The 17732-nt window shown below is 36.2% G+C and overlaps 1 protein-coding gene across 1 annotated transcript in view; it reads left to right on the plus strand.

Annotated features, from left to right (window-relative positions):
* Positions 1-17732, plus strand: part of LOC146001464 (uncharacterized) — an 84200-nt gene that overhangs the window by 24837 nt on the left and 41631 nt on the right. Inside the window, exons 2-10 of the mRNA XM_083138790.1 lie at positions 1260-1307; positions 6665-6825; positions 8176-8424; positions 9493-9671; positions 10756-10925; positions 11787-12018; positions 12942-13107; positions 15683-15940; positions 17046-17265. Of these exons, the coding sequence (XP_082994916.1) occupies positions 1260-1307; positions 6665-6825; positions 8176-8424; positions 9493-9671; positions 10756-10925; positions 11787-12018; positions 12942-13107; positions 15683-15940; positions 17046-17265 (1683 nt within the window). The remainder of the gene's footprint in view (positions 1-1259; positions 1308-6664; positions 6826-8175; positions 8425-9492; positions 9672-10755; positions 10926-11786; positions 12019-12941; positions 13108-15682; positions 15941-17045; positions 17266-17732) is intronic.

The raw sequence follows: 17732 nt of genomic DNA on the forward strand, positions 1-17732 counted from the left end.
TCCTAAATTTGATTTAAAAACTACACTTATTCCACGGAATTAACATTTCACTTCTAATAGCACATTTATGTAGTTTTTTCAAATTTCATTTTTTCGTCAAAAATGCATGCCCCTAAGTATCACAAATTGCAATTCGCATCATGAAGTTCGAACATTGCCAGAAATATAGGAAAGTTGCTGTGAAATTGAAAATAATAATAATAATAATAATTCCCCGGTATCATGGTTAGTGGAAATGGTGGCGGGGTTAATTCTTAGGAATAGGAGAAATAATTTCCAACACTAAATAAGGAGAGAAGGCATTTCAAACTGGAAAAAATGCATTGTCTACCTTAGTCATTTTTCCTTGTTTTTGAGGGTATTGACGGGCAAGTAGGGTGTTAAGCTGAAATGAAAACTTGAAACAGTGGCGGCATTTAGGAGGGACATGGGGAGGCAGTTGCCCCCCACTTTTCTACCCTGCACTATGCTAAACCTTATATACAGAGGGAAATGTACTGTCTTTGCCCCCACTCCAGTTCTTGCACCTTGCCCCTCCCATGGTTCTGAAACTCAATCACCAGCACCGAATCAATATAAATGAAAATTGACTTGTGTTTCGTAAATGGATTTTTGCTGGGCACTCTGGCGTAGTGGCTACCACAATGCAAGGTCCCCGGGCTCGTATTTTTCATAATACATGCATTATTATATTCATATTTCTTGTTTTCCTTTTAATTTTATTATTTTTTCCTTGTACTCTACAATTTGTTAACCTTTTTGTATGCTCAATTAATCAGTGTCGCTCACTTTTCATTTAGCGTTTTCTTCTCTGTGATTGTGATCGATTGATTTTCTTCATTTTCTATGTGTTTATAGCCCATCTCGGGGGGGAAGGGAGATAAAATTTGCTCTTAATTTAGGCTGGGTGTGAACATTCAACAATTTACTTCACGTGACGCACTGGATATGGCAGGCTGCACAAACCTGCGTTCGATTGGTGAAATCTACAAGTGACATTCAACATGTGTCACTTGTCAGTTTGGTGTGAAATCTCCCTAAATTCTGTACTATTTTATTGTTGTTACCATTTTTCAATTTCTGAAATTTGCAAACAAACAGAATGAACAAGGCAATTGGCAATTTACCTAGTAATATATATAATCGGACTCTACATACAAATACCCATGAACATACAAATATATATTTAAATATTTACTTAACTTATTTTTGGGAATAAAATTTGTAATAAAGTAAGTTTGTTTTGTTTATTTTTGCAGGGCCAACATTGCCGAGAAATTTTAAGCGGTGTGCAGGCTATTGTAAAGGTAAGATTAAATTAGTTGAATTAAAATTTTAAACTGAACAATTTGTAATAAGAAGGCAACTTTAATTAAATAGTTGTAATGTGCTGAAACATCAAATATATCCGAAAATTTCTATTGTAGTTTATTTACAGGATCCAAATATCTAATACGTGTATTATCTTTGTATGCATTTGCACATCCATATTAGACTAGAAATATAAATTATGCTTGAGTGATTCAGTTGGTAGGAGGACTGACTATAACATGACTCGATGAAGCAAGATGTGTGATTCAGGATGGAATTCTACATTACTGTCTCCGCAGAATTGGCTTTAGGGCTCACTCACACTCTCAACAGTGGTTGTTAGGGGGGGGGGGTGCATACTCATAATAATATTAATTTATATGGGCAATAACACATATTTTGAGTTACAACTATGGAAAGTACTGTAGACAAGAAAAAGTATATGTAGTGCACTAGAAATAAGGGTAGATACAAGTCTTATCATACAGCAACAGTACAAATGAAGTTAAATGAGTTGTGACCAACAACAATACAATTCATAATTAACTTGATTAAAGTGGTATTTGGGAAATTGGAAATGAATTAAGTCTTGTGAAATGATTTCAAAATGTGAGAACAGAAATGTTCTTGTTATGAATTATCTGAAATATTGACTGCTAGTAGTGTGTAAGAGCTTTCAAATAGTACTTCTATTGATACTATGGGAATGAGAGATGTGGTAATAGATAATTCAGTACTCATGTTTTCCGCGAAGCTGTTTTAGTAATTTTCTATTCATTTCGGTAGCCACTGGCACCATCCTCCTTGGAATTCGAATTCCACAACAAATTCCAACGAGGATGGTGGAAGTGGTTACCGAAATTAATAGAAAATTACTAAAACAGCTTCGTGAAAAATGTGAGTACCTGAATTAGTACTTTTATTTGTAGCTTCAATGTCCTATTTGTCTATCTATGCATACAATATATTTTTAGTAGGCAAGTACCTATGAAACTACATATAAAAATATTGGTATGGAGAGTTGCTGCAAAAGGAATAGCCCACTCTCAAAATTCTGTGAAACTGAAAGCATCTAATGTATAGACATCCACTAAGTACAGTAGCTTACAGTAAGGATGAAAGCGGGTACCACTGTAGTTGATTGAGTTATCAGCTTTGGTTGTTAAGTTGTACATTGAGCAAAATGGTCATAATCCTGTAACAAGAGCACTTTCCCTCCATGTGAGGCTCAAAATTTTTCACTCTCCCCTCGTATGTAGAAATTCCAGCAAAAAATACAGGCACAATCAGGACTCGAACCCAGGGTCTCTGGCATACTGTGCTGCTGCTCTACCAAATGAGGTACCCAGCCAGCTGTTGTTTTGCCCAATCCCTCACCATTGCTGTTCTACCTGTATGATATTGTTTCTGTTGGTATCATTAGTGTTTCAAAGACAATAAATTCCATTGTGGTAGCACTTACAGATACTATTTCACACTGGTAATACAGTGACATTGAAAGATCAGGTAAAACCAGGGCTGACTGTGTAGCTCACTTGGTAGAGAAATGGCATGGTATGCCAGAGACCCTGATTCAAGTCTCGGTTGAGTCAGTATTTTTTACTGGAATTTTGAAATAGCCCAGAAATTCATTACAATGAATTTGAAAAAAGGTACTAGTATTGTAAGTAATCCATATTTTATTAGTTTTTTAAATGGTATTATGAAAATAAAGAAATATCCTAATTGTAAGGAGATTAATGATAAGATGCAATTATAATTTCCCCCCAAAAAAGGGCTGATATTTTTTTAAAAAACAAGAAAATCATAGGAGAAGAAATTTGTTGTGATTGATAAACAAGTACATACCTTGGCTATTTTTCGACGGAGTCACCATTAACCTCCAGACATTTCTGATAGCGTGGCACAAGCTTCCGTATACCCTCTGCGTAAAAATCTGCCACCTGAGAGTGCACCCAGTCCAGAACTGATGTCTTGAGCACGTCACTGTCGTTGAGACGCTTCGATGCAAGCCACTTTTTCAGGTGAAGAAAAAGAAAGAAATCGCTGGGGGCAAGGTCGTGACTGTAAGGCGGATGATTGAATAGTTCCCATCGAAAATCTTTGAACTTACTCAACAGTACGAGCAACTGTGTGTGGGTGGGCGTTGTCATAGATCAGAAAAATTCCAGAGCGTAGCATTCCTCTCCGCCAATTTTGGATGGCATGTCGCAGATTATTCAGTGTTTCGCAATACACCTTTGCTGTAATTGTTCATCCTGGTTCCAACAATTTCACAAAAATCACACCCTTTTGGTCCCAAAACATGGTTGCCATGATTTTGTGAACTGATGGTGTTTGTTTGAATTTCTTTGCTTTAGGAGAACCAGAGTGCCGACATTGCATTGACTGCTGCTTCGACTCCCCAGTGGCGTACGATATCCACGTTTCATCCCCCATCACTATGTGTGAAAAGAGGTCATCCCCATCCTCCCCCAGCGGGCCAAAAAATCACGTGCAGCTGTCCTCCTTTGCTCTTTGTGAGCATCTGTCAGCATTTTTGGTACCCACCTCGCACAGAGTTTGAGATAATCCAGGTTGTCAGTCACAATTCGATGCACTGTTTTCGCAGACACTTCTGGAAACTCTTTGGCGAGTTCAGATATTGTGAACCGATGATTGGAACGCACTTTCTCGTTAACACGTTCCACCAGATCGTCTGTCTGAACACTAGGCCTTCCGCTACGCTCATCGTAGCATTGTGGACATTGGAACGCCCTTCCCGAAACTCTCTGCACCATTGCCTTACCTTCCCTTCACTCATCACTGTTGGTCCATAAATGGTACACAATTCCCGATGGATGTCAGCTGCATTCTGTCCTTTGGCGTTCAGAAATCGTATGGCAGATCTCACTTCACATTTGGTGGGATTTTGTATTACGGCAGCCATTTCACCTTACTGCTACTCCCATGTACACAACCCCACTCTGACGATTCTATCTCTGTTGCAAGCACAGAATACTAGGGCATGGTTCTGCACATTCTCAACTTCATCAGTGTTGCCCACCCCACGTAAAAAATTATCGGCCCTTTTTTTTTTGACATGTGCCTCATATTTCTAAATATGATGGCACTGATAGTGAATATCAAGATATAATAAATTCTGCATTTAGGTTACAATCCCAGACCTCACTGGCTAAATCAGTACAACCTGCTTCCATCTGCAGCCACAATGAGGATATTTTTTATTTACACTTTACACAATTAGAATACCTATACTTTTTACTCAAAGGTGAAAAAGCTTCCCACTTCCTCCAGTGAGGTCGTAGGGGTCAAAGTTCAAAGTAATAAAATTGATTGGATATTTTTCTGAGGTACATATTAGATGACTTTGCTAAGAAATTTGGAAAATATACACTAATGAGTTTAATAAGAGTGCTTTTAGATCATTTTTGAATTTATGAATGAAGTCTTCATGAAATTATTAATATTTCCACATAAAATATCACCTTATTAAAACTTGAAAATAATTGTGATCTTTGTGATGTTGCGATATAATTGCCTATAATATTGTCTTTACAGTATGCAAGAAAGCTAATTTACAAACTTACTTTCTTATCATAACAATAATATGAAATAATTAAAAGTTCAAATCTGTGAACACTTATGGTGAACATCAGCAAGAAAGGCAGTTGAAGAGAGATTGTATTATATGTACCTTAGTAGAATTTTGGAACGATTTGTTGTCACATCAGTACTTCGGTAATTTTCTCTTTGAATTTCATTCTTTCCATGGAGATGTAAGACACACAGCATGTGACTTCATTAATAAAGGCTGAATTAAAGGCGAAATTGCTCCTATTTCCATGCTTGAGTGTCTCCTTTCACATTTTATGATCCTTAAGATTGCCTAATTACAGTGTTTAGTTTGACAACAAACCTTTTATTACTACTCAGCTGAATACGGTTATACATTTCTAAAATTTATATAGAAGATAGTAGAATTTGATTTCCAGAAATTCAAGTGTTTTTTTTACAGTGGTTGTATAATTTAAGGAGATGCAGCGATGACCAAGCAAAATAACAAAAATATAGCATTTTATATATTTTAGAGAAGCAGTAAAAATAATAAGTCAGAATACTCACATATTTGTTCGCAATCAGCCAAGCGACAGCATGAAACAGCTCAAACTACGCAAGAGATTAGCTAATCTTAGTGCATCGAAATGAGGCCCCAGTACTACCCCTTCTGCCGAATCTTCCCACCAAGTTTCCTATTGAAGGCAATGGTGTTTGTCGGCCCAGCTCATCGCAGAATGATGCGAATCTCTCTGGTTTCTGCCGGTGCCGAGAACAGCCGAATGCTTCCAAACAGGCAGACAGGTCCAACAACCTGTACTTTCTCCCACTCTTGAACATCTGGGTCATAACATGCCCCTTTTTTCAGCCCCCATCCCCATGTTTGCAACCACAGCAGGGTTTGTCTGGAGTCATCAAGATTCTTCCGAGTGTCCAGTGGCGTGCTCAAGGAGGGGTGATGAGGATCATAATTCTGCTTAGGCTCAATATTCTTTAAAAAAAAAAGAAGAAAGAAGAAAGAAAAGGCAGGAAAAGATGGCAAAATGAGGACTTCAGGTATGACTACTAAAAAGTACACGTAACCACCCCCCTCTTTGAAAATCCTGGGCACACCACTCGAATGTCTGCTATTTTTACTTGTTAAGAGGAAAAGCACACATTGAACGATATGAATCTGCTTTTAATTATGAAAACAACAATTGGCGCTAAACCATAAAGGTTATTCTTACCTTTAAATGCGACAATTGAGGTGTTTGCATTTCAATTTCCATCTTATTTAATAATTTTCATCGTATGGGATAGAATTATGTGTATTTTGTAGTCGCAAGGTCTGTGGTATGAGCTTTTACATTGAATTGGCAATGACCTTGGCGTTTGTCGCAGAGAAATATTGTGCCCCCCTCCCCCTCTCCATTGAAAGATCAACCCTGATGTTTGGCAAATTTTGCGATGACTACGTAAAAATGTCACGCTTCACCACTTAATTTAAGCAGCTCTCGATCAGGACATCCAGGGAATTACAAGTAAGACTGGTCCAGATCATGGTAGAAACATGATAACTGCAAACTGAAGCAGTGTTTTGAGGGAAAATGCCTTACTTGTCCCCACTCCCTCCCTAGGAAAAATCCTGTGGATTCCCAGGCACGTGGTGGAAATCTGAACTATGCTTACTTCATAAATTCTCAGTATTACAAACTCACTTAACTTGAAGTGTTGCAAATCCCTAGATCTGTTACAAGTAAACACATGTCACTGAACTGTGTCTGAATATAATGTTTTTTCTTTCTTGTTTCAGATGCATCCAAGTTTAAATATGAACCAGGAATGACATATGTATATAATTATGCTGCCGATTCGATTACTACAATTACTGGTACAACAAATGAAGAATCTCGACTACATCTCAGAGCGACTGCTGAGTTTCAAGTCCTGTCTCAATGTGATTTCTCCCTTAAGGTAGGTAACTTTTTCAAAATTAAAATGTAATACATGCAAGCATGCTAACGCACAAAACAAAATCAAAATGAAGTGATATGTAGCATGTCACCTGCGGCATCCAAATGACATATAACTTCAAATTGTACTCTAAGAAATAAATGAACCATTTCACACAGAATGGCATGAATGTTGCACACACAGCTTGCATGGGTGTCACCAGAACTTTTTTGTGGGAGAGGGGGAGGGAAATCAGGTCAGGTCATTGATAAAAGTTGAATAGTAATAATAATTATTATTATTATTGCCACAGTTATAAATGTTATTAGACATTAATGAATATTATAAACCAATAAAATTTTATTCTAAATGTATTTTTACTATTATTATTAGTCATTATATAAATGAGAAGACTTTGCTACTCAATCTACCAGATGAGTGAGTATCCAGCACAACAAATTTCCATTATTTTTTTACATTTTATACAGTTAATGTACTGAAATGTACAGTTATTGTATTTTGTTATTAACTTTTGCACGTCTCATTCAAGAAAAGGCTTTAAAATTTAGGGGCAAATTCTACTTATAAAGTGTATGTTGTGTGACCTCTCACCTAAAAATACAATGTTTGGAAGCTGTGCATCTTGTCATCCCATACTGTTTGTTGAGCATGGCTGGCTAATGCTTATTTCTAGACTGGAGGGGAAGTAGCTAGTCATGTGTGTGTGTGTCTGTAAATGTGGTGAAAGTGTTACTTGTCACTTAAGCACCACTGCCACAAGTCACTTGTCACATACCACTTCAGTGTGAAATCTCCCTTAGTTATTGTGCACATGCATGTAACATAGTTAATAAAGAATTGCAGTTTTTAAAGTGTAATACTTGTATTGCAATATTATCTTCTTTCCTTAAATGATGGCTGCAAGTAATGTTGAACTTCAAAGAAAAGTTCACAGGAGGGGGCAATTTCTCTTTCTATTAATACTTAAGTTTAACAATTTTTCAATCATATCTGGAGCCTAGGAGGTGCAAGCTGCAGAAAGTGTATAAAACCAACTCAATCTTATCTACGATAAAATTAAGTATTTTCAATATTGCCTTCCTGTCAATTCACTTACAGCACCACATATTAAATTAATAAACTTCTCAAAATTGATTCCTACACCGAAGGCATAATTTTGGTTAAACGTAATACTTTTATAATAAGTACAATCTTAGTTTGTTGGAATTATTGACAAAATAAGTAGCAATTTATAATTCATAATAATTTTACTTACACTTCTGTAAAGAGGTTGTTTATGACAGATAAGTGAACATTTTAAACACTACTTTGAGAGTATATGTAAAAACATTCTATTATTGATTTTTACAGTTAAGGGATGTCACATTGGAGGATTCAGATCCTGGAGATGCTCAAAGAAAATCTTCAGTTGACAGAGTGTCTGAGTTCTCAAAAGCTCTACAGAAAAATCCACTACACTTTTCATTCCAAGATGGAAAAGTGGAAGAATTGTGTCCTTCTACTAACGATCCTGCATGGGTCCTTAACATCAAGAGGGGTATTCTATCCACGTTCCAAAATACGATGAAAGACTTGGAGAACTCACAGAAAGTATACGAGGTAAGATATTAATTTTTCAAGTTAAATCTTTCTTTTCTGTATCAAAAATCAACTTCCCTGTCATTCAATTATAGTGTATGGATTTTGAAAACATAAACTATTGAAATGTTACTAAATTTGTAAATGTGAACATCCTGTTAATATATAACTTCTAGGTTTATCAAATGATTAATGAGAATACCTTGATACTCGATTCAACAAAGTTTTACTTTTTGGTAAATATTAATGGCATTCCTAGAGACAAAATATTATTGCCACAACAACATATGCTTTCTCCTGGACAAGGTCAATGATTCCCTCTTTCCTTCAGATTTGTAACTATTTACATGATTTAATACAGTTGCACTTAACTATGTTATTATATAATTGTTTTTGTTCATGGATTGTAAACTCACATTTCCTAGATTATATTTTATACTGTTCTGATACAACTTAGACTTATTATATATAAAAAAATAATATTGGTTTTTAACACCAGGGAAGGAAGAGAAGTTAGCAATTAATTAAAAGGTTAATATAGAATTAAGTTGTACTTTCTTGCTCCAAATCTATTTTACCTTATTAATGAATCTCTGACTTCCTTCTCTTCCTGATGAAGAACCAAGATTGGCTTTAAAATCCAGACTAGTGTTGTAAATTAATCATCTTAATTTATGAGGGTGCAATTTGCATACTTTCTCATAATGCTTGCACTGTTACTTGTTTGGAGCCATGGTGGTCCATTTGGTAGAGCATCTGACTGTCACACAGAAGACCCAGGTTTGATTCTCTGGGTAGTTGATCTCAGGTGGGAATTTTTCCTGCATAAGGTGAATGGGATTCACCCAGACTCTAATAAAATGGATACCTAGAAGCAACCCTGGAGTAAAGGTGGCCTGAGAGTGGTGCTGATCACATCACCTCCACAATGGCCAGGATCGTGAATCTGTGGAGCTCCTACCTCCTCACCCTCTATGAGCCTCCATGGATTATTCAAATATGCAGGGGAATACTTTACCATTTACTTTTACTTTTTTATGTGCGTTAATTATATACTATTAATAATTATTATATGTTGTATGTTTACAGACTGATGTCACAGGAACTTGTGAAACAGAATATGTTGTGGAGAACAAAGGCTGGACTACACTGACGATTAAAAAATCCAAGGACCTTCTGGCATGCTCAAACAGACAAGACCACTTCTTTTCTTTCCAATCAACTCCTTACAGAACATCATCCAAACTTCAATCTTTGCCACTTATCAGGTAAGATAAATCCCTCCAATTGGCAATCATATTCATGCATTATTAATGTTATTATGTATTTCCCTCTGGAAAATCAAAATTGATACATAGCGACATTGAAAACAAATTAACTAAAATCCTGTATGGAGTATCGAACATACTTTTTTTTTTTTTACTAAAAATGTGTCAGAAAATGAGTGGGTGGCTTACGTTGCTACTAACTATTGAGCTCCTAACAAGATGTAAACAGCATTTATAATGTGTAGGTATGAGGCCCATTACGACCATTGTGACCTGTCTGATTATTCTAGCAGCTTATTTCTTGACTCGCTGTGCAGGTGCACTGTTAGCATCAGGGATTTATTCAGAATTTCCCATCTGAGGAAGATGGTTTAAGTTCATATTTAGAGGGGTGTGAGGGTATATTTAGAATAAAATGACCAAAAAATCTGATATTTGTGAAACATTTTAGGAGGGTGTTGAGGAAATTTTGGAAGGGTGTTAGGGTGTTGGGTGTGAGTGCATAAATCATTGGTTAGGATTAGCAATATGGAGACAAAAGGAAGGATTTTGAGATGTTATACTGTGAAACTTTTGGAGAAGTGACCACGTGTGTTTACATTTCCTAGAGAAATGTACAAATTGAATGCACTTGAACTGACAAAGAAACCTACAACTAAAGAATATAAGATCAGTCTCAGATGGATAATCATTTTTTTTAAATTACTCTATTTGTAGCAACTTCTTGATGTGACAAAATCTTATATCATCAACTGTGATAAATTTTCAGAACAAACATTCTCATATTTTATCACTAATCTGCTTGTCATGTGACACTAGAGTGAATAAAGAGAATTAAAGAAATGTTATTGTATGAATTGGTGATTGCAAAGCACAACGACGTATAGGAATGTATAATCCAATTCACGACAGGAAATGTATCATGGAAAAGTGGAAGACTGACATGCCATTATTATTTTTTTTTTTAAATTTCCATCCTTCAAAATCCAGATGTACAACTTATTCGAGGTTGAGAACATAATTACTATACTATCTTCCATAGTTAATGAATGAAATGTAGCTTATGTTTTTTTTTCTATTTCAGGAGTAAACATCAGTGCACACAAACTATCAGCACTGAGCGCATAGAACAGGTTGTCTGCGTCGAAAGCCATCTCTTCCAGCCCTTCTCCAACCACGAAAGTGGAGCAACAACAAAGACCACTCAAAATTTGATTTACTACTCCGAATATCAAACAGAGGAAGTTGCAAAGGGTAAGTTGTGTAAAACCAATCCTATTTATTATCAGATTTGTACTTTTTATTCAGTTATAACAACATGAGCATTTATATCTGACACATGATATGTAATAGTTACCATGAAGCAATTTAAAATTTAACACCTATCTTTATGTGGGGTTCCCCTAAATGTTTGTGGGGTTCTCCTACGTGTTTGTGGGGTTGCATACCCTTCTCGTCACAATGGTTTTGGCTTGTAACTTCTGAATGAGGCATTTCCAGAGAGGCGTTCTTCATCTCATATTGTGTATATGCTATACTATAGATAGCCCCAGATTTGCATAAGTGGAGGCCTGGGACTAGGTCCCTCTGCATACAATTTCAGCTAAAACTTTTAGGACAATTTATGTCAGATGGTTAGTTTTAAATTTTATATTTCCAACATATTTCACTGTGTGGTTCTTTTCAAATAAATCTTTCCCCAGTGAAGGCACATGAAAGTCTGGGGTCTGTAGCCCCCCTCCCCCCTAACAAGTCCTTGCCTAAATTCAAGCCTGTCAATAGAACACCTAAAATATGAATAAATATTTTTTTCTTTTACAAACCAGCATTTCCCAACACCATCGTTGAATCACACCTGATCATAGATATCAAGATAAAAAGAAAAAGAGATCTTACAATTGAACTTTCCATGGTTCCAATAAGAATGCTGGATGATTTGATTTTGATTTGATTTGTTGTTTTAAGTCCACTTCATGCACAGAAAGGCTAATCGGGACTGGACCTACATTTTAAAGTGGGAACCGAACCACTATGTGCCTCCAAAGATTGCTGGATGTGTTAACTTTCTTAGAAATATTTAAGCTTTCATTTATTTACTATGTTTTCTTTCTCTAGATTATGCTTCATCAAGAAGTACATTGCTCTATGATCACACAAGCTCTTCAAATGTAGAAACAACCAAGGAGGAAGAAGTTATCAATACTTTAAATCTTCTAAATCAGAAAACACAGAATGGAATTGAAAAGGACGTTCCAAAGTTGTTCTCTCAATTGGTCTACAGCCTAAGAGGTCTAAATTATCAACAACTTACCACAGTTTTTGAAAGTGTTAAGGATAAGCACACAAGGTCAGTTGTTTACTAATCACTACCACAATTGAAAAAATAAAGTAATGGCCAGGGTGACCCCAAAAAAAGGTAACCAAAATACTGACTATATAATACTATTGATTATCTTTTTTGGGTCACCCTGTATAAAGTAGTAAAGGAAATATGAAACACTCAGATGACAACCAGAAAATTTGATTTGATTTTCTTATTGTCTGGTAAGTGTTCCTCTTTTCTTTGCTAATTAATTTAATCTGTCTCTGTGAATGTATTGTATGGTGATAATTTTAAGTTTTAAAAAATTACAGTCTATATAATATGGGTATAAAATTAGTACACTGAAGTAGGGAAAGGATTGAAAATATGGTACGAAGTATCATAAGGCCAAAGAAATATTCACCCTCATTCGATTCCTTATGCACATGTAAATTAATATTACAGCATTACAATATATGTGTTTACACTATTTTATGTCATAGGATTTCCATCTTTGTATCTAATTTGTTGCAGCATATGCTGAGTGGAAGAAACATTTAAAGAAGCAGGGTAAGGCACAAGAAGACTGATAAAACTTCATTCATTTTATCTATTCTATTACTTCCTTTTAGTTCACATACATAGCAAAAGAAATTTGATGAGACAGCATTCATAAAATGTAGATTACTGATTGAATGACTTATCTATTTCCCAGCAATTTAATTTTTATGTCATACAAAACATCCTGTCCCATACATATTCAGGTCTACAGTTTATTATATCTTGATATTCTCAATATGAAACTAAATACTCCTCCAATGCATACTTGAATAAACAGCTTTGCTTAATTTTGATTGAGATTTATAGGCATGGACAAAAGCTGGGTTTTAGCTACTTATGTTTCTATATTCCTTTTAATTCATATTCTCATATATGTAATTGACTCAAGCTCTGTTTTATGTTGACAGGAAATTCCTGCTTGATGCTATGCCACTGATTGGAACAGCTGAAGGAATGGCTAGCATGAGGGACCTGTTTCACAACGGAGAAATCAAGATGAAGGAAATGGACAAATGGCTTACCTCTCTTGCGTTCCAGAAGGATCCAACTCTTAACATGATCTCTGCTGTTTCTGTAAGTGTGAAAGAATAATGAAAATCAATTATGTTAGTTCTTCAAAGAAGTTACTTATCAGATTTAACCCTTCATTGGTTGCGTCGTATCTGTGAGATGCATGCAACTAACCTTGTTTGTTTTCCCTGAAATGATTAGGAGATTAGTGCTAAGCTTCTCAGTAAATGCTTCCCTGTATGTCTAAATACAGATGACCCGAGTCTCTGCCTGGTTTACCTTCGCTGTGGGTTACAGAGTGATTCATCTTGTTAGGTTAAATGGTAACTACAATTTACGATTGTGATCCAGAAAAGAGCTGAATTAATTTGTTCCATGTTCTGCAGCAGTGATAATAAATGCAATGAATATGATATCAGTGATAAGGGTGTGTAGCGATTGTGATAATGCAGGGTTAAGACAAGGTAGTTGTACACTGAACTTGAAAATGTGATGACGATTGTGATGAACGGCAGAGTGACACATGTAAATAAATTTGTTGTAAGGTGATAATAAATAGCATATGTAGTTTTTAAGGTGATTAATTAGTCCCCCGCCGTTGCATATATGCAACAAAAAAAGTATGTCCCTTGCAGCCGCTGTTGCAGAGATGCAACAAACAGCTTTAGATACAATTATCGAGGGTTTGCCACACTTATATTTGTATATTGAGGTTGAAACACTGACAGTTCATTCGGGAACATGTTTTGCAATCGTGTTTACGAAAATTCCAAATCCCCCCCCCCTCCTTTCTCGGAATATGTCACGTGTTTGGGTGAGTCCAAACACGTGTCGCTCTTCAGTTGACAGACACAATAAATGCTTGGTATTTACGATGCTGTTTTCCTCCAAGCTTCCAACGCTGTGATTTAGTACTGATAAGGCACACATTCTTCTTTGTGTTTAGACCTGGTGATCCAGCTGAAGTAGTGGCGGGGGGGGGGGGGGTAGGGCAAGGAGAGAGGGGATTGGATGAGGTTTGATGGTGTCAGCTTTCTGTCGCCTCTATGTTAGAAATGCAATGAAGCTTGACGATAGCCAGAGGCCAGAAGCATGAGTCTAAAGTGTGCGTCTATCCAGAAGTATAGACAAAACAAACGATTGCAAAGGCTCCGTTCCCTCCTCTGTTAGGACTAACAAAGGCCTCACCATAAACACTTCGTATCATATAAAAGCTCATCGATTTCCCTAACGCACAATCGTTTCCTTCCGGACATATTTCCACAAAGAGCCGAGTCAACAGGGAAGAAATAGATTCACAGTAGCTACACAAGATGCAAGTGCGAACGAAAAAAAGCAAAAGTTCGGGTTTTCTCCCCAAAGTAGCTGGAGAAGAGGGGGCAAACTCCACATTTTTATGATTTTTTCATTGAAATTCGGGGGATGCAGCCCCCGCCCGTAACCCCCCCCCCCCGCGGTTGGGGCATCCAAATTTTACATGGTTGCATGCACTGATGTTCTGCCTGCAAAACAAAAGTTATCCGAAGTGTCATTCATAGTGTCAGTTATAACAATTTTATGAATAATATGCAAATTGGCTAAAATTCGCTAGAGTTTTACGTTTTGCCTTATTATTCAAATTGTATTGCACCCACGAACATGAATCAAGTTTCATTCTGTTGCGGAAGGTAAATTCTTTAAAAAAAAGCAAAAGTTCCGGTTTTCTCCCCAAAGTAGCTGGAGAAGAGGGGGCAAACTCCATATTTTTATAATTTTTTCATTGAAATTCGGGGGATGCAGCCCCCGCCCGTAACCCCCCCGCGGTTGGGGCATCCAAATTTTACATGGTTGCATGCACCGATGTATTGCCTGCAAAACAAAAGTTATCCGAAGTAGATTGGTCCCATAGTGCCAGAGTTATTACGATTTTTCTCCATTATGTATACGAATTCAAATTTCCCGCTCAAAGCCACTGGGCTTACTTTCGTTAGACCGCGCGGCGTACTAAGGGTTAAGAATCATTATATGTAGTAATAAATTAAAATAAGGTGAAAATGAAAAAGTAATCTGAACACTGTAACTGGGATTTATCCTGTTGTGTTCTATTGAATAAATAAATAAATAAATAAACATGTTAGCAAACCAAACTAACATCTCACAGATACAGAGCGACCGATATTGTTATGTACTTTTCCAGGTGCAACCGATGAAGGGCAAATTAACTTCACTGGCATTGTAGAAAGAAAGATATATATATGTTTATTGCTTTTACTTAAATAATAGTTATGGACATACACATTATCTATGTACAACATTAAACCATTAAATTAAATGTCTTTCTACTTGAACTATTCATTTGAAGTTTAGATAGGTATTACTGTACTTGATTCATGAAATAGACAATTTTCGTTGATCAAACATAAAAATCTCATTGAAAACTTGTTTGATTTGATTTGATTTGTAGTTTTACTTCACCTTTGTGCCACTTTAGACAAATCACGAAGAAGGGGATGAGTAATCATATGATGAAATGGTTATTAAAAATTTGGTATGGTTTTCGAAAGAACATGTTATTTATTTTCTAAAGAAGTAACCCAACCTAACCATCTTGCTACAAAATTTAGAGTGAATTATTTAATTTTGTTTTTATTCTTTATAGTCACTGCTTCAGGACAATCCTAGATCCCAGGCAATTCTTGGAATATCAGCAATGGTCCACAACTATTGCAAGAAGAATACCAACTGTGAAAGCAACCCTGAAGTCGAAGAAATCTTGTACAATCTGGAAAAGCTTCTTGGCAGAAGTTGTCAAGCGTCAAGCGAAGAACAAAAGCAACAAATCATTCTAGCCCTGAAAGGTATTGGAAATCTGGGTGTCAAGTCCAGAGCAACTGATATCCTTACAAGATGCTACCAGGTAAATATTTAATCAACATGTAATTAGCATTTCATATTTTTGTTATCTAGTATCGTTTTTCTGCTACTCTTTTATCTAATTGTGGTGATGAAGATGGATGATGATTAGATGAAATTGATGAAAGAAAACTCACAAACTGTGCTCAGGCTGGGACTCAAACCTAGGAACTTCGGCAATGAGATTACCAATAAGGGTTTCGGTAGATATATCAAGGTACCCATGAAAATTCTGAATGCTATATTTAATTTTGTTACAATTGCAAAGGAAACATGTAATATAACATGTGAGTTATTTACAAAATATCAGTAACGTAAATGGCTTGTAATCAAGGTGTCCCGGGTCTGATACCCGGTGGAGACACTTTGGCACAGTGGTTCGGATCCTACTTTAAAACTGTAGGTCCAGGAGTCTAGTTGGGGTAGGGTGTCTGACTTCCATGTGGGAGACCCGGGTTCGATTCCTGGGATCGGTGATCTAAGGTCGGAATTTTTCCAGACTTGTCCCCACCCAGCCTCAAATTAATGGGTACCTGGGAGCAACCCTGGGGGGTAAAGGTGGTCAGAGCATGGTGCTGATCACATCACCTCCAAATCGCAGAGATTGAGAATATGTGGGACCCTACCCCACATCCCCTAAATGTCACTTCATGCTATATTCATGGGGAACTTTACCTCTACCTTAGGCCAAGTCCCGATTAGCCTTTCTGTGCCTAAAGTGGACTTAAAGAACAAATCAATCAAGCAAACGAACAAAATATTTTATTACCCATAATTGTCATTGACAGGGTGGGAGAAGAATAAAAAATATTACTGTACACCAAAGAAAGACTCTAATCTGACACTAAATTAGTGAAAGGAAGGCACACATGATTTTCTTTAAAAAGAAAAGATTAAGTATTACGAACAGGCTGTGGTAGATTTAAGTTCACAAGAGCTGCTGTTTGACATTATCCTTATCCCTCTCTCCCTCAAAGAAAATGTCAAGCAAGAGTAGAGACATGTTCTCTCATTGTCATGTTCTGATCTGGGGAGTGCTAACAATAAACTCCCAGAACAAAATGTTACTCGCAGCCCATTGCTGACACAAAACATGTTATTCATTTCAGGATGAGAGCAACTCAATGGATATTCGTCTTGCTGCCATTGAAGCCTTCCGTCGTCTGCCATGTGGAGAGATTGACAGAGACCATCTTTTCACGACGTATGAGAATTCTAAAGAAGATACTGAGATTAGGATAGCTTCTTATTTGGCTGTAATGAGATGTCCAACAGTAACGACTCTTGACAAAATCAAGAAAGTTTTATACAACGAGGAAGTTAATCAAGGTAGGAAACAAGATTTTTCAAACCAATAGAACTTTATGTGATGAAAGCTAAACAAATTTTGAAAAATTAAATATTGAAAAACAAAGCATGTGATTTCAGATTTTCAAGATGCAAATCAAATTACATAGAATTATGTAGAACTTTTTATAGGTATATTCATTTAATTAGTGCTACTTTTTCCTCCAAACTCTTTTCCAAATCATTCTATTTTCACATCATTTCCCTCATCATTATTTATTTCACAAATTATTTTTAGGAAGGAATTAACATTTGATATTTACAATTAATCAAAACTTATTTTATAATGTATTGTAGGGAAGAATAGAACTTCACAAATATATTTTTATTTTGTCTGGTAACAATAACAATTGTCAATGTCATCAGTTCTTTAAATTGATTTATATATTTATTCTTGTCTAATTTAACTACAATTATTTTAAAGCAACATTATAATGCTGTGAGGAACA

This window comes from Lepisma saccharinum, chromosome 17 (assembly GCF_977018435.1).
Source record: "Lepisma saccharinum chromosome 17, izLepSacc3.1, whole genome shotgun sequence".
NCBI classification, from domain to species: domain Eukaryota; kingdom Metazoa; phylum Arthropoda; class Insecta; order Zygentoma; family Lepismatidae; genus Lepisma; species Lepisma saccharinum.